This window comes from Propithecus coquereli, unplaced genomic scaffold, assembly GCF_000956105.1.
Source record: "Propithecus coquereli isolate 6110/MARCELLA unplaced genomic scaffold, Pcoq_1.0 Scaffold307, whole genome shotgun sequence".
NCBI classification, from domain to species: domain Eukaryota; kingdom Metazoa; phylum Chordata; class Mammalia; order Primates; family Indriidae; genus Propithecus; species Propithecus coquereli.
This window is the reverse complement of record NW_012148697.1, coordinates 159,453-173,165: the sequence shown is the minus strand read 5'-3', so window position 1 is coordinate 173,165 and position 13,713 is coordinate 159,453. Positions and strand designations below refer to the sequence as shown.

General features: G+C 48.5%; 1 protein-coding gene across 1 annotated transcript; it reads right to left on the bottom strand.

Annotated features, from left to right (window-relative positions):
* Positions 1-5,610: 5,610 nt before the first annotated feature.
* On the bottom strand, positions 5,611-10,036 carry LOC105814813 (cryptic protein-like). The gene is made up of 6 exons (XM_012649910.1): positions 10,014-10,036; positions 9,718-9,767; positions 9,450-9,623; positions 8,674-8,788; positions 8,440-8,549; positions 5,611-5,732 (listed from the first exon to the last, which is right to left on the bottom strand). The coding sequence occupies exons 1-6, from the start codon at positions 10,034-10,036 to the stop codon at positions 5,611-5,613; spliced, it is 594 nt and encodes a 197-aa protein (XP_012505364.1).
* Between the last annotated feature and the right edge of the window lie 3,677 nt (positions 10,037-13,713).

Here is a 13,713-nt window from a genome sequence, read left to right as displayed (position 1 = left end):
GTTTGATTTTTTCTTGTTGATTTTCCCGAGTTCTAAGTAGATTATTTTAAATAATTCTCTCACTGTTTCCACCACTACAGCTGAACTTCTGGGAATCCTGTCCGAGAGCATCTCTCCGGACTCAAACCTACAGGCCCTCCACAACCTGCTTCCACCCACAGCGAGCTCTCTGAAAGTCCAGCCTATCACGGACACCAGGCTCCAATAATATGCTGTGGTATAGACGGCTCCTTATGGTGCTTTGCCTCCTCTTCACACTTCTCGTGTCGCTCTATGAATGCTGCCACAGCCCAGCTTACATACGCGGCTGGTCAGTCCTTTGCCCATGCTGGGAGCCCTAATAATAACCTTACTTTCCACGCCCCGACTGTGGGCGCTCTACGACATCTCTATCTGCCCACAGTCCAAGAGATCCTCTACCTTCTCAAAACTAAGAGCTCTTCTCATGATGCCTGATCTTAAGCTCTTAGCTCTCATTTTCAAACCTTGCATTCTCCACTAGTAACATTCATAGGGAACCCAATTCAGGCCCTAACTCTTTCTGTCCAGTGGAATCCCATCCTATCTCTAACTTCAAGAACGTCCCTTTTCAACTCCCTCCCTTTTAATAGTTCAAATGAACTCCGTAAACAGATCTCTACACCCCTTCTTAGCTGGAAGTAGCTACAGAAGAAAGATCTCTGCTCATTTAAAATGAACTTCTGAGTTCATTTTAATTTAATTTTAACAACAGAAAGGGGGGGGGTGTTAGGGCGGCCTTGAATCTTTCAATTTTCTACTAACAGCTAAAGATCAATCTTGAGCTCTCCCTAGTGTCTTTCCTGCCTCTCTCCCAAACTAGCAGGCAACCTCCTGGGACTCTGTTTTCACAAACACCTAAAAGATCCCAGAAAAGAAAATGTAAATCTTTCTCTTTACATTTCCCCAGCTAGAATTTATTTTACAGCCTCAAGTTGCTCCTGAGAAGCTCCTGGACAGACAGCAGGGTGGTAAACTCCCAGCCTTTGTTTCCTTTCCAAAACCATATCTCAGGGGCAAAATCATATCCCCTGGGATAGGCCTGACTACATCTCAGAAATAACCAAGTCTCCAGGAACAGAAGAAACAAGGAAGCAGTCAGAAAGACAAGGATGCCTGCTTCCCAATCTTTCTAATTTTTAATTTTCACCCTTTCCCATACCTTACCCTTCCTTTTTTATATGTATATAATAAAAAGGGTGGAATGTTAGGTTTGTTTGGGGTGGAAACCCGAAAAGTATGTACAGGAAGAAATGTGGTTAATGGAAAACTTAGACAGTGATCGTAAAGCCTGTGAGACCACAGCCGCAGGAGTCCGAAGAGTCTGGAGGTTGTAAATCTAACCCTGACCACAGGCGCTTGCAGAACCCGTTAACGTTCAGAAAAAAAAAAAAAAAAATTCACCCTCCCCAAACTTCCATCCAAACCTTCTATAAAACCCACCAATCTCCCCTTTTCTCTCATGGACACTCTTTTAGCCTCCACCCATCTGCACCCAGATGCTCAAATCAGCGGCATTCTGCGACACATGAGGCTTCGTGTGCCTCCCTCTGGGCTCCGCACCTAACAGACAGCATTTCCTATTCTCCACAACATTATCGCAAGAGAAATATTAGACCCCGGCTGGTGAGACTTAGAGTGAGTTCCCCACAGCTCTGCCCAGAGGATCCTCCCTCCTAGGATCCCTGCCAAACTAACAGGGTGGATGCGGCTGCCCGATGCCCACTACTGAGATCCCAGGAGGATCAACTTTGAGGCCGCCTGCTATCCGAAGGGTCTGAGAATGAGGGGGCAGGAGCCAAGGGTCAGTGGGGCAGGTTTCCCTTTGATGCTAAAAGGATCTGAGGGAGCAAGGATCCTGGGATTACCGAAGTCGCAGGCCTGGCAAGCAACCCACACAGGGGGCTCCGGAACAAGGACTAAAATCATAATTGCTGTCAGACTCATACTGGAAGCTTACCGTCTCTTCCAGGAAGCAGAGAAAGTGCACAGGGGACTTGCATTTGCTCATCAAGTCCTGGTGCTCGGCATCTGAGTGTAAAAGCTTCTTCCTTCTGGACATCACTTCCGTGTCTGCATGTCTTACCTGATTCAAGTGAATCTCAGGCACATTGGAAAACAAACTGATTCAGCAACTGTTCATACTGACAAATGAGTAAAGCTCTCACATAAGCAGTGCCAAAGTTCAAAGAAATTTCATTTAATTAACCTAATTTGTATGAGGATTAGAAATAGCTTAACAGTAGATTGCATACCAGATGTAATGACAATACATTTGTTGGGGAAAGAGTCAGTGAATTAAGATCCAGCTCCATTTGTCAAATTATGGCTGAGTGACTACTACAGGCTGGGTACTGATATAATGTTGCTGCCCAACCAGGTTCATTTGCCGGCTGCCGAAGAAGCCACCAATACGCTGAGTCAGCAAGTTGTACGCAGAGAAAGAGTCTTCATTCTGCATAGCGCTAATCGGGGAGACCGAAGAAATTCCTCAAATCCGCCTCCCCGAGAATTTGGGAGACAGGGTTTTTAAGGGTAGTTTGACAGGCAAGGGATCAGGCAATTAGGTTTGTTAATGGAGACAAAGCGATAGGGATGTAGAAACCATCTTCTTGTGTTGCTCCAGTCCCTGGGGTCACAATTTCAATTGAGTCAGTTTCCTGGTCTGGGCTGCTGGTCTGGGTGGGCCACCGCCAACCGATCCACTGGAATGCGGGGCCTGGAAGATATCCTGAAACTACCTTTAGGTTTCGAAAAAGCGATGCTATCTACGGAGAAAGTTAAAAATCTTTATGGACACCAGCTGCGTGGCTCCGCAGTGGCAATTACAAGGGGACAGTTACTAATTATTATCATTATTTTTAGCTAGGCCTGTGCGTTATTTTAAGTGAGGCCCTCGCCACAGTTACTGAAGGGTGCCCTGTTACTGTAGGGCGGTTTCAATAAGGTCTGATAAAAATCTACAAAAGCTTATATGGAATAAAGGGTATTGTAGGTTTTATTATGACTTTTAACTTCCATGCTTTTTGTACTTTATATCAGTAAAATTTATGATAAACTGATGTAGGCAGATATATGCATCTTTTTTTCGGTAGAGCTGGTTCTTGAACATTGACCAGCGCATCCGTCTGCATCCCGAGCGGCAGTGCGCAGACAGTTGCAAGCTTGACGGCGTTCCGCTGCTGGAGCTCCAGCCGTCTCTGTGGCTGCAAGCTCCCACAGTGTTGTCTGGGGCCCCAGGGATCCAGCTGCTGGATCAGCGAGGGCCAAACAGCTGTAACTGGAAGAGACGCTGCCCCTCATCTTCCTTTCCTGAGAGCAGGCAGTCCAGGTGAGAAGAAAATCCTGCCCATGTAAAACTTAACCACGCTTAATGTTAAATATTCAAATCCGAATTCCATGGAAAAGCTAGTCCCAGAAACTTTTGCTTGTGTGATGTATGGTTGCATGTGCCAGAGTGGCTTTTCCAGACAACGGAAATTGGAAATACATCCAGAGGTTGCTTTTGAACTCCCGGACAAGAAAAGTCAGTTTGCATCCAGGCTGGGGGCTCGGGGGAGGTGCGGGGAGCATGACGTGGCTGAAAGGGGCAGGAGGGCTCCTCAGCCTACAGGCATCCGCCTGGACTCTGAAGCAGACTCTGATGCGGGAACAAGCTGAGCAGTCAGGAAACTGAAACCACGTGGCTGGTACGATCCTAGCACACTCTCGTTCTTCGTCCGGGTGCCAGGCCAGCAGCTCCCTCAGAGAGGGCATCTGAGGACTTGTGGTGACTGATTTTGCTTCTCTAGGATGCGCTGGGGTAGGGTGAGCCAGGGCAAACTTGGCAAGCAAAGAGGGTTCTTCTGTAAACAATCCAGGAAGGACAGGATCACCTTCTTGGAAGGGAGGTCCCCTCGGTCGCTATCAGAGTGAGCAAACCCAGGGCAGAGGAGAGGCTCGTCCCAGGGATCAGTGCCCTGGGAAGGTCGCCTCTATCTGTCCTGAACAGCAGGGGACAAGTAAGGTCTGGGACACACGAGCCCAGGATTGCTCTTTTGTCTCCTAAGAAGTTTCTTCTTTTTAATTGTCTCTCTGGACACCCGGGAAATGCATTTTATCCTCAAATTCTCCATGTTCTTTTCAGAGTTGGGTAGGTAAAGGCTTCTCAGTTAGTTGGTAAATGGATGATAGGTAGATAAATGGCAACTTTGGTTTCCTTACTTATAATCAAGAATTATTCTACTGGAGGGATCCATAGTCCTAGTTCTTAATTTTCTACTTATACATTTTAAGTAAATACAATAAGTGTTTATACCCCAGATATTCATGCTAATACTGAACAATTTGTGGTTTTCCTTTTACCTACAGTTGCAGCCTCTCAAATATCCTCTTAGCTCAGCTCAGTTTCCTAAGTGCAGCTGTTGACAATAAGGCCATGTGTCTTTTTGGCCCGCCAATGTTTTTCAGTACACTTGGCAGTGGTACAAAGTATAAAAGACAGGTATTTTGTAAACACAAATTCTGCAAATAGTATACACATATTTATCAAGTTCTTAGGATAAATTTGCAAAGTTCATTACTTTTGTTTGTTCCTACAATAATTAAACTGAAATAGAAAGTACTGCGCAGAATGCACTTGAAACTACTTAAAGACAACTTTGGTATCAAAAATTATTATTGTCCAGAAATATTTGTCTCAAAACTTGAATAATTATTTTTCTCATGCATCAGTGGACTCCAAGTCAACTGTCGACTGAATTCTACCTTATTTTTCAACATTCATTTGAATATTACGTTAAATTTATATTTCCAAAGTCAATAGCTGAAAAGGTTTAATATGCCAATAAATGAATTTACAATATAGAATTTTAAAAATTAGAATTGTATTACACATGCTCGTGAGCTAAAGTAGATTTAAAAGCTAAACATCTCAATGGAAGTATCCTCTACTCGACTTGTGTGATCTCAAGGGGGACAGTCTGCACAGCAGAGCTGTCCTAGACCATCCTGATGGGTCATGACAGCCTCTTCAGACGTGACAGGGCCTGCTTTAGGGACGCAGTACTCGGGAGAGGGAGGGGCTTGCCTGGAGCCCCCTAGGCTAAGTTCTCTCCCTGCCTTACCTTGCCCTGGGTGCTGCTGCAGCCGCTGCTTCCTCCTTCATGGAGGCAGGATCACCAGGAAGGCACTGACCCTCACGGGGAAAGGGAGCGGGTGCCAGGCTGTCTGCCTCCAGCCTTCCTTGCGGAAGACAAACATATGGCCCTGTCCCTCTCCCAAGGACTTATGTCCTGAGGTGAGGATGAGCTGTGTGTGTCTGTGTGTGTGTGTGAGAACCGCCCAGCCCCTGTTCACACTCATCTCAGTTGTAGACCTCGAAATAAGGCTCAGGGAAGCGAGAAAGTCTCTTTGATAAAAATGTTTATTACACAATAAAAATATCCACCTAACGCTTTGGCCTACAGTAAACTAAACAAATCTGTTGTATACAGCATAGAAAATTAAAGGGGACACCCACGTCCACGTCCGGGCCTTCCTGCTGAGGACGCCGTGTTCCCTCAGTGGCACGGAGGGCTGGCCTCGAGGTGCCGGGAGGGAGCATCTGTGTGCTTATGCGTCTCCCCCTTCTCGGAGGAGGCGATGCAGGAGGACACAGGGCAGCAGGAAGAGGAAACTCAGCGCTCCACCTGCGCTCAGTCCAGTAGCATGGGAGGCCAGAAAGTCTTTCAGGTCTGAAAGAGATCATGGAGAATGTGTGAGACACACCGTTGCACATACACTGTCACAGGCTTGGCTTAAAGGAATGAAATAAAAATGTCTGCACCTGTTCTTCTAAAGGCCCTACTCCGCCTTGGCTACCTCACTAGGCTTGGCCCCTCACCACCCCACCCCACCCCCGCCCTACTTCAGGGCTCCAGGCCCAGGTCTGAGCCCCACGCCCCAGGAGTTTCAGGGCTGGACCTGAAACCGCACACGGTTTTGATACTGAAGGAAGAGCTGCATGAGCCTAGCTCAAGGACCAGGTGCTTTTTTTACCTCTGCTATTCCTTTCACTGTGGCCAGATACAACTAGATTTGGGAGAAACCTGGCAAGCAGAAGGAGAATTACTTCATGGTTTTTACAGGCTAACAAAGAAATAGCCCTTCAGCTTTTTCATTTAGCACACAAGTAGGCCAGGGCGACCTTTCGGGGAGTTCCACGCAAGTCATTCAGCGATGGAGCAAACAGATCTGATTTAGAAGCAATACAGTAATGTAAAACAGCTTGCATCCATCTGTTCCAAAGAAGGTCCAACTTTCCCCCCAAATTAGTCCTCATAACATTTCCTTGACTGGGGACAGCTTATCAAACAGGAGGAAGCAGCCAAGGACACTGCTGAGACAGTGAACAGCCCGGCACTGCTGGTCACCCCCGAGGCACTCATCTGCTGGCCTGTGCCATTGCCTCCATTGGGCCCATCACAAGAGGCCACACCTGAGCACCTCATCCCTGTCCTCCGCCCTGAAGGTCCCTGAGTCTTAGTCTCTGCTGGGCTGGAACCCCAGCCCAGAGCCACTGAATGGGAATCTCGTGGGTGGAGGGGCCAGTATCTGTCTTGGTGAAAGTCCCTGATGGTGATTGTCACATGAAGCTGACAGTCCACAGACAGGGCCGCCGGTTCCATGAGAGCATTCCCACAAGCAGGCGCAGGCCTGGCCTGGACGTGGGGTCAGGCTGGCAGGGCAGCAGGCAAATGAGGAAGGGCCCAATGACAGGAAACTTCTCCCCACGACTGCTCAGCAAAGGCCAGTCCGGCCTTCCTCTGAGATCCGCTCGCCCTGCGCTCTATGACACCTCCAGGAGATGCCTTCTGAATCTGGGAACCTGGCGTGAGCAATGAAACAATGAAAATTAACAAGTAATGATGCAGGTAAGCACCTGCAGCAAGGACCACTCTACACCTGTTCACAGGTGGGCTATGGTGGGATCAGCCAGAAGGCCAGACTGAGGGATGGGACCGAGGTCAGGCTCACTCCAAAACTGGCTGCCACCTCCCCACATCACTCTGCCTTGGGAAAGAGGGTTGTTCCAGGATGCCAGAACCCCAAAACAGGAACCCTAACATCTGGGCCCAGGCAAGGATCCAGAGAAGCTGATGCTAAGACAGGTGCTTACAGCATGAGAAGAAGCCGGTCAGGTCGGCTATACTGGGTCCGTGTTGACCTTCCCCTGGGAGAAGGGAACAGGCTGCCCACGGGGAAGGATTCAGGCCCCCTTGGCAGTCGTTTCTTGTCTATAAACCCAAAGTCTGCTGCTGTAGTCAGCTTCGTGACTTCGGTTAGGCTGAGTCAGCCCTTCATGCAGAAATCCCCAAACCAGGGCTATGAGCACCATGAATGTGCCTCCCAGGGGGCCCAAGGTCACCCTTTGAACTTAGAAAATATTAGAACTTCCTCTATATATTAATATTCATGGAAAAACTGAATAATAAGCTTTATTAATTTTTACTGCGCTTTTTAAAATCTACAAAATCAATGATTTTGAAGCCTAACATTATTTTAAATTGCTGGCACTGTGCAGAGCTTGCTGAGGAAAAGGGGGTGCAGGAAGTGGGGTTGAGGGCTGTGCCTCCATGAAGAGTGTCTCTTACTGCTGGTCCTACCAAGGTGAGAAAAAGAGAGGGGGCAGGAAGGTGGTTAAGAGCTACACATTCAGTAAGTGTGCTTCTCCACCCAGACCCACCAAGTGCAAGAGAGTGGAGGCAGAGGTTGGGCTGAAGTCCCTTGCCCCCTGGTGCTGCCAGGGCTGCCAGAGAAGGAGGGGTAGATGTGGGGCTGCAGGGTGGTGCCACCATTAACGATGCCCTTTGACAGCCGCAGTGCCCAGTTAACTGAGGGGGACAGAGGGAGTGGGAGAGGGGCTTAGGGGCACACAGCAGGGCCAGACCACCCAGGGCTGGCAGGGGCAGAGGCTGGACGAGGCTGAAGGGTTGCTCCTGCCAGAGAGGAGAGAGGGAGCGGGATGTCAGAATGAAATGCTGGCCTGACCCTGAAGGGCAACCCCTGCCCAGGCCAGCAGAGCGGAGGCGGTTCCCCTCCTGCTCCAGTGCCTGCTGTAGGGAAATCACTGGAGATTTACTCAAGTTCAGCCCTGCTTACCGGCTTGTCAGCTGCTAAATTCCACTCACTGTAAAGGACAAGGACCCATAGGACACTGTTTGGAAACTACGTTTAAACCCAGCAATCTGGATATGAGAAACTTAAAAACAAAATTCAGTTCACTATGTGATTCGCAACGAATGTGACTTTCTTGAATGATGAAGCCATCTAGTTTGCTCATGTCTGTGTCACCCGGCACTTGAAGATTCTGCTCAATGGACTGGCATGCAAAATGAACCACAAGGAAGGCGCGACTGCACGCGCGTGTGAGCTGTGAGCAACTGTCGCGCGCCCTCTTACCACAGCGGCCGGGCGTCTGGCGGGGGAGGCAGTGCAGGGCCCCAAAGACGCACCTGCAGAGGCGGCAGCCGCGGAAGGTCCAGGCTCCGTGCGCCAGGGCGCCGCATTCGCTAAGGAGGGGGACCCGGAGTCAGCGCGGCGGCCGGCGCGTCCCTCCCGGGGGCCCCACCCGCCCCGCGCGCCCGCCCGCGCGCCTGCGCCCGTCCGCGCCCGCCCGCGCCCGCCTGCGCCCACCTGCGCCTCTGGTCGTGCTCGCAGTGGCGGCCGGTGAAGTGGGCGGGGCACACGCAGAAGCTGCCGAGCACGCAGGTGCCGCCGTTCCGGCAGCAGCGCGGCCGCGGGGGCGCACCTGGGGGGTCACGGGCGTCAGCTGCGCGCCCAGGGCCGGCCCTCTGGGATAGCCCGCCAGGGGGCCGGCCCTGGCCGCCGGGAGCAATAAAACCAGCTCCCTGCTAAGTGTGTTTGCTCCGGTAAAGCCGGCTTGTTAATTTAGGGATTTGAAACAAACTACCAGGGGTGCCACCCGGCAAGTTAGGTTTTCTTTTCTCCCTTCCTTTCACATGTTAAAATCAGGCCAAGTCTTCACCAGACAGTGATTAAAGACAGGCCTCCGGGGGACGGACCACCCACGAGTGTGATGTCGCCAAACTCTGCGGCAAGGGGCCTCCTGGGGACCGGGCCGTCTGCCCCAAGCCAAGCAAGGATCCGCAATTATCTGGGTTTGGGACATTTGTTTTAAAAACACTTAAATCACAATTCTCTAGATCAGCAGCAAAATAGCCATTTAAGAGCAAATGTAACATCTTACCAACGAAATAGTAAAACTTTTAAAAGAGTAAACTCACTAGGAAATATTTTTTACTTTGTAGAGTATCATCATTTGAAGATGACAAAATGCTCTCCACTGGGTTTCTCATTTTATCCTTACTATATCCCATGCTGTTTCCAGATCCTAGACTCTGCTCTGACACTGAGGATCCCATACCGCCGCGGGCGGCGCTGCGACTTACGCTCTCGGAAAGCCGGGGAGCAGGAACGGGAATCCTGGGGACCCCAGCGCTCCTCGCCCCCGTTCGCCGCGCTAAAATTATCCAGGGTCCAGTTGGGTGTAGCGTGTTGGTGCTTCTGAGCGGCAATATTGGTGACTTCTTCTCGACCACCTTTGTGTTTCTCATTTTGATAGCCTTTTAAAAATATTGAAAATATGAGACTGTTAACGGTTGAGAAACAAATATTTTATGCAGTTAAAACTGAGGCTATGAATAAAATGCTTCTTACTGTTTCCCAAATGGATGATCTGCAATGCCAAACTGACCATAAAAAGAAGCCTAAAATATTTAAAGAAAATCATTGAAGGTTAAAATATTAAAAAATGTATAAGCAGAAATTCACATATATAAAAATATGTAATGCAATCCTTATGTATAAATATATAATAATTATATAAAATCATTATAAAGATTTTGAATCAGGAAGCATAGCTTCCTTTAATGAGAAGGAACACTCATGCATGCCTTGCGATTTCTACTGAGGCTTTGAAGCTCACCCTAAGATCTGGTGACCTCTGTCCTTACCTGACTCGGTGCCTTTGGGTCATTTTCCATTGACAAGTCCGGTTGGTATGAGAGTCTCCTTTTCTCATCAATGCTTAGAAGATCAATTTCCAAGGAAGTTGAGTCTAAAGAGTTTTTGCATTTGAAGGTGTCTTTACTCCAGGCCCTGGGGTAACTCCAGGACACAGAGTGGATCAGTACAGAAGACTCAGGCGTTTCCTCCTCTGCCAGGAGGAAGAGCTGATGAGATCGTTCTGCCGCCCCTGAGGGGGGAGGACCCCGCAGTGACCGGTGGGGCTGTCCTGAGCCAGAAGGACTATCTCCTCAGCGAGGCCCGCAGGGGGTGGAGACTTGGCCTACTCTGTTGGGGCCGCATTTACAGTGCTGACAGCAGCAGGAGCAGCCAATGCCTGATGTAAAACATTGGTGTCCAAGGCGACGAGCCTTTTTCTCACCCCCCCCAAAAAAAAAATTAATACCCCAACATGAACAAAAAAACTTTCATAGGAAAATGGAGATTTTCTGTTGCATACTCCTTGTACTGGGAGAAGGCCAGGAGCCCAGCTAGCGCCAGGAGCGACGAGAGCAGAGGAAGGAAGACGTTTGAATGGCGGCTTTCAGGGAGGCCTCTTCACTCCGTAGATCGAGTCTCTTCTCTGCGCCTAGCACTGTGGGCACTGTGCCCCTCTGGGGTAGCCGCTGTTATTACCCCGTAGGTAAAAGGTGAGGAAACTGAGTCTTAGAGAGTTTAAGTCCTGTGGCAGCTAGGTCTCTGAAAACCATGAAATGCACAGATGTTATGAGGAGCCGCCCATGGGCAGGTATCTAGAGCCCACTGAACTAAGGCACAAAGGTAGGTAGCATGCCACTGTCCCAGGAGGCTGCGTGGAACCCGAGGAGGTAGTCATTTGGGGCCCTCTTCCGGCACTTTCTAATTCTGTTTTTCTGCTTGCCAAAATAGGGACTCGGCCCTTTTATCAGCACTAAAGAGGACACCTTGCACTTCTGTTGCAAATTGTTCTGTGATTTTAACATAAAAACTCATTTCTGAAAATAGCATTCTTCCTCCAAGGTTGAAATAGTCTCGGATACCAATTTAATTTCTTACACCTTTAGAGGGGAGGTTCATTAAAGAAGCTGTCAAATAAACTAATACAGAATTGGTGAGCCCCGCTGTACCAGGCCTCCCAGCGATGGGGCCTATGGGCTGCCAGGGTCAGGTGGGGCAAAGCCCTGGCCAAGGAAGCCGCCTCAGGCCTTCATCAACACTCTCAAACTCAGGGTTATTACTGGCTAATTGAATCATTTAATTATACATGTAAGTTAACTACTTTTTATGATTTTCAATCAGTAGAAACGTCTATATGCGCTAAATGGGTTATATACTAAAATAAAGCCATAAATAAGCAAAAGGATTGTATTTCTTTGTTTAGATAAGTTTTAAAACTGTTAATTTTACAGAATGACATTGAAATCAAATCCTTCTAATAATATTAAAGTCTTAAAACCAGTTTCTAAAATCTGATTCCCGCCCCCATGGTTTATTTTATTAAATTTTTGCACAGAGGACATTTTTAAACATATACAAAAGTTTCTGAGAAGGTAAAATGAACTTTTTACCTTTATATATCTTGATTTCTGTGTAAGAAATATTTCTCCACCCACACCAAGGGCACATACCAGGTTTTCTACCCTAACAAAAAGCTGGGAGAATGACCCCGTAAACTCAGGTCCAACCTTTGCCACTCTTCCTTTGTTTATTTCCTCCCCTACTTTTTTCCTTAAAGTCCTTAAAAGCAAGTCCCAGACACCATGACATTTCATATGTCTAATAAAGTCTTGAAAATCTGCACTTTATAAGTGGAAACTGGAGGCAAAAGGAAAGGAAATGTCTTGCCAGCAAGACAAGATTGAGAGTCAAGAAACAGCCGTGGGCTATCTGCTTAAGATCCAGATTCGGCTCTGAGGAGGAGAAGGGTGGCTTTTTTTCACCACACTGTCACTTGCTGTCCACACAGGGCTTTGTGGTCCCGGGTTGTCTCATTGACTGGTAGGTCTGGTAAAAAGGGTTTTGCATTTCACTGCAGAGGGGCAGGGGTGTTTGCCATGAGGGGCCCAGCTGGAAGGGTTGCTAGGAGCCGCTGGAGTTGGGGGAAGGCGGTTGGCAGCCCCAGGGGAGGTCCTCTCTCCTCCTTATCAGTTGTCAACAGATAAGGCTGGTGATATCCAGCAATCAAACCTCAGCTGGAACATTCTGACTCAAAAACCATGTGGGGACTGTCACCTAGGTGTTCTCAGCACATCAGTTACCAAGGAGAATGTTTGCAACCCACCAGGTGTGAAGGAATTCCCAGAGGCGACCTTGAAGTGCTGGTTGTTGGTGGGCTGCTCTCTGGGGCCTGTGGGAAGTGAGAAATGGCTCCCTCCACCCTCCTGGTGTCTTTGGCTGGGCTCCTTTCTGTCTTTGTGAATTTTCCTAATCTAGACATTTCCTGTGAGTGGGATCATACATTATTTGTCCTTTTGTGTCTGGCTTATTTCACTGAGCATAATTTTTTAGGGTCATCCATGTGGTAGCCTGTGTCAGAGCTTCACTCCTTCTTGTGATCGAATGATATTTCATGGAGTAGATACCACCACGCTTTGTTTATCCGTCATCTGTCAGTGCACACTTGGGTTGTTTCCACCTGTAGGCGGAACACAGTCAGAGGACGGCCATCCGCATGCTCCCGAGGGAGGCCTCCCTTCCAGCTTCCAGAACTGTGGGAGAATAAATATCTGTGGTTTAATCTGTCCAGGCTGTGGTATTTTGTTATGGCAGCCCGAGCAGACTGTTACACCAGGTTTCGGTTTTTCCTATTATTGTAACATGTTATGTAATTTAGTAATTTTTGCCAAGTATAAAGTGCATTTATTTATACTGGTAGTTTTCTAGAAGCACAAAGAGCATCTTTTACTTGGGGTCCTTGCACAGACATCATGAACAGGAACAATTCTGCTCAGGGTCCTCACCCGCCACAGTGGCAGCCCAGCCGATGTTCCATTAAATCGAATGGTAAATCTGGACTGTGTGGCCCTTCCCAGCCCCTCAGGAAGCCCAGCAAAGCCTGAGATGCTCTTCTCAGAGACTAGGCAGTGACCAAGTGACACAACAGCATGTCCCCCAGCAAGGGGGCTCCATGACTGAACCCCATTTTCCAGAAGCAGCTGCACCCAGATGAAGACCGTCACTAATTATACTAACTTATTGTTTAGTATAATTAGCAATGCAAAAAACCTGCTGGAACAGGTTTATTTGAAAAAAACATGGTCATAAAAAAATGGAAAGCAGAATTTCCCTGAAGTAAAAATAGCAGCTTAAAATAAATGCACCTTAAAAGAGACATCTGATTTTTTCATATCTGTGGAGGAGGCAGGCAAGAGTGTGCTGAAGGACAGGCCTAGGGTGCAGGGACCCTCCTGGCAGTGCCAGCCGTGAATGGGGCTGTCCCCTGGTGTCTGGTGCAAACACAGTGCCCAGGTGGGGGTGGTGGGCACAGGAATCAGTCTGCTCACTGTTCTCTGCATGTCACCTGGGGAGAGAGTCACAAAACAGACAATGACACTGCAGTGTCTGAGAGCCTGGGTCGGGGAAAGTCTGGGACCTCAGCTGGGGGCAGTGTGAGAGAGAGTCCAGACTGAAGTGGGAAGGAAGAGGTTGAGGGGTAGAGGGCTCTTCCCA

Excerpts from the sequence above, each read along its gene's own strand:
- LOC105814813 (XM_012649910.1), bottom strand. The coding sequence starts at position 10,036 with ATGACCCAAAGGCACCGAGTCAG. Across the intron at positions 9,768-10,013 it reads ACCCAAAGGCACCGAGTCAG|GCTTCTTTTTATGGTCAGTT; the intron begins GTAAGGACAGAG and ends TAAATATTTTAG. Across the intron at positions 5,733-8,439 it reads CCAGACGCCCGGCCGCTGTG|ACCTGAAAGACTTTCTGGCC; the intron begins GTAAGAGGGCGC and ends GATCTCTTTCAG.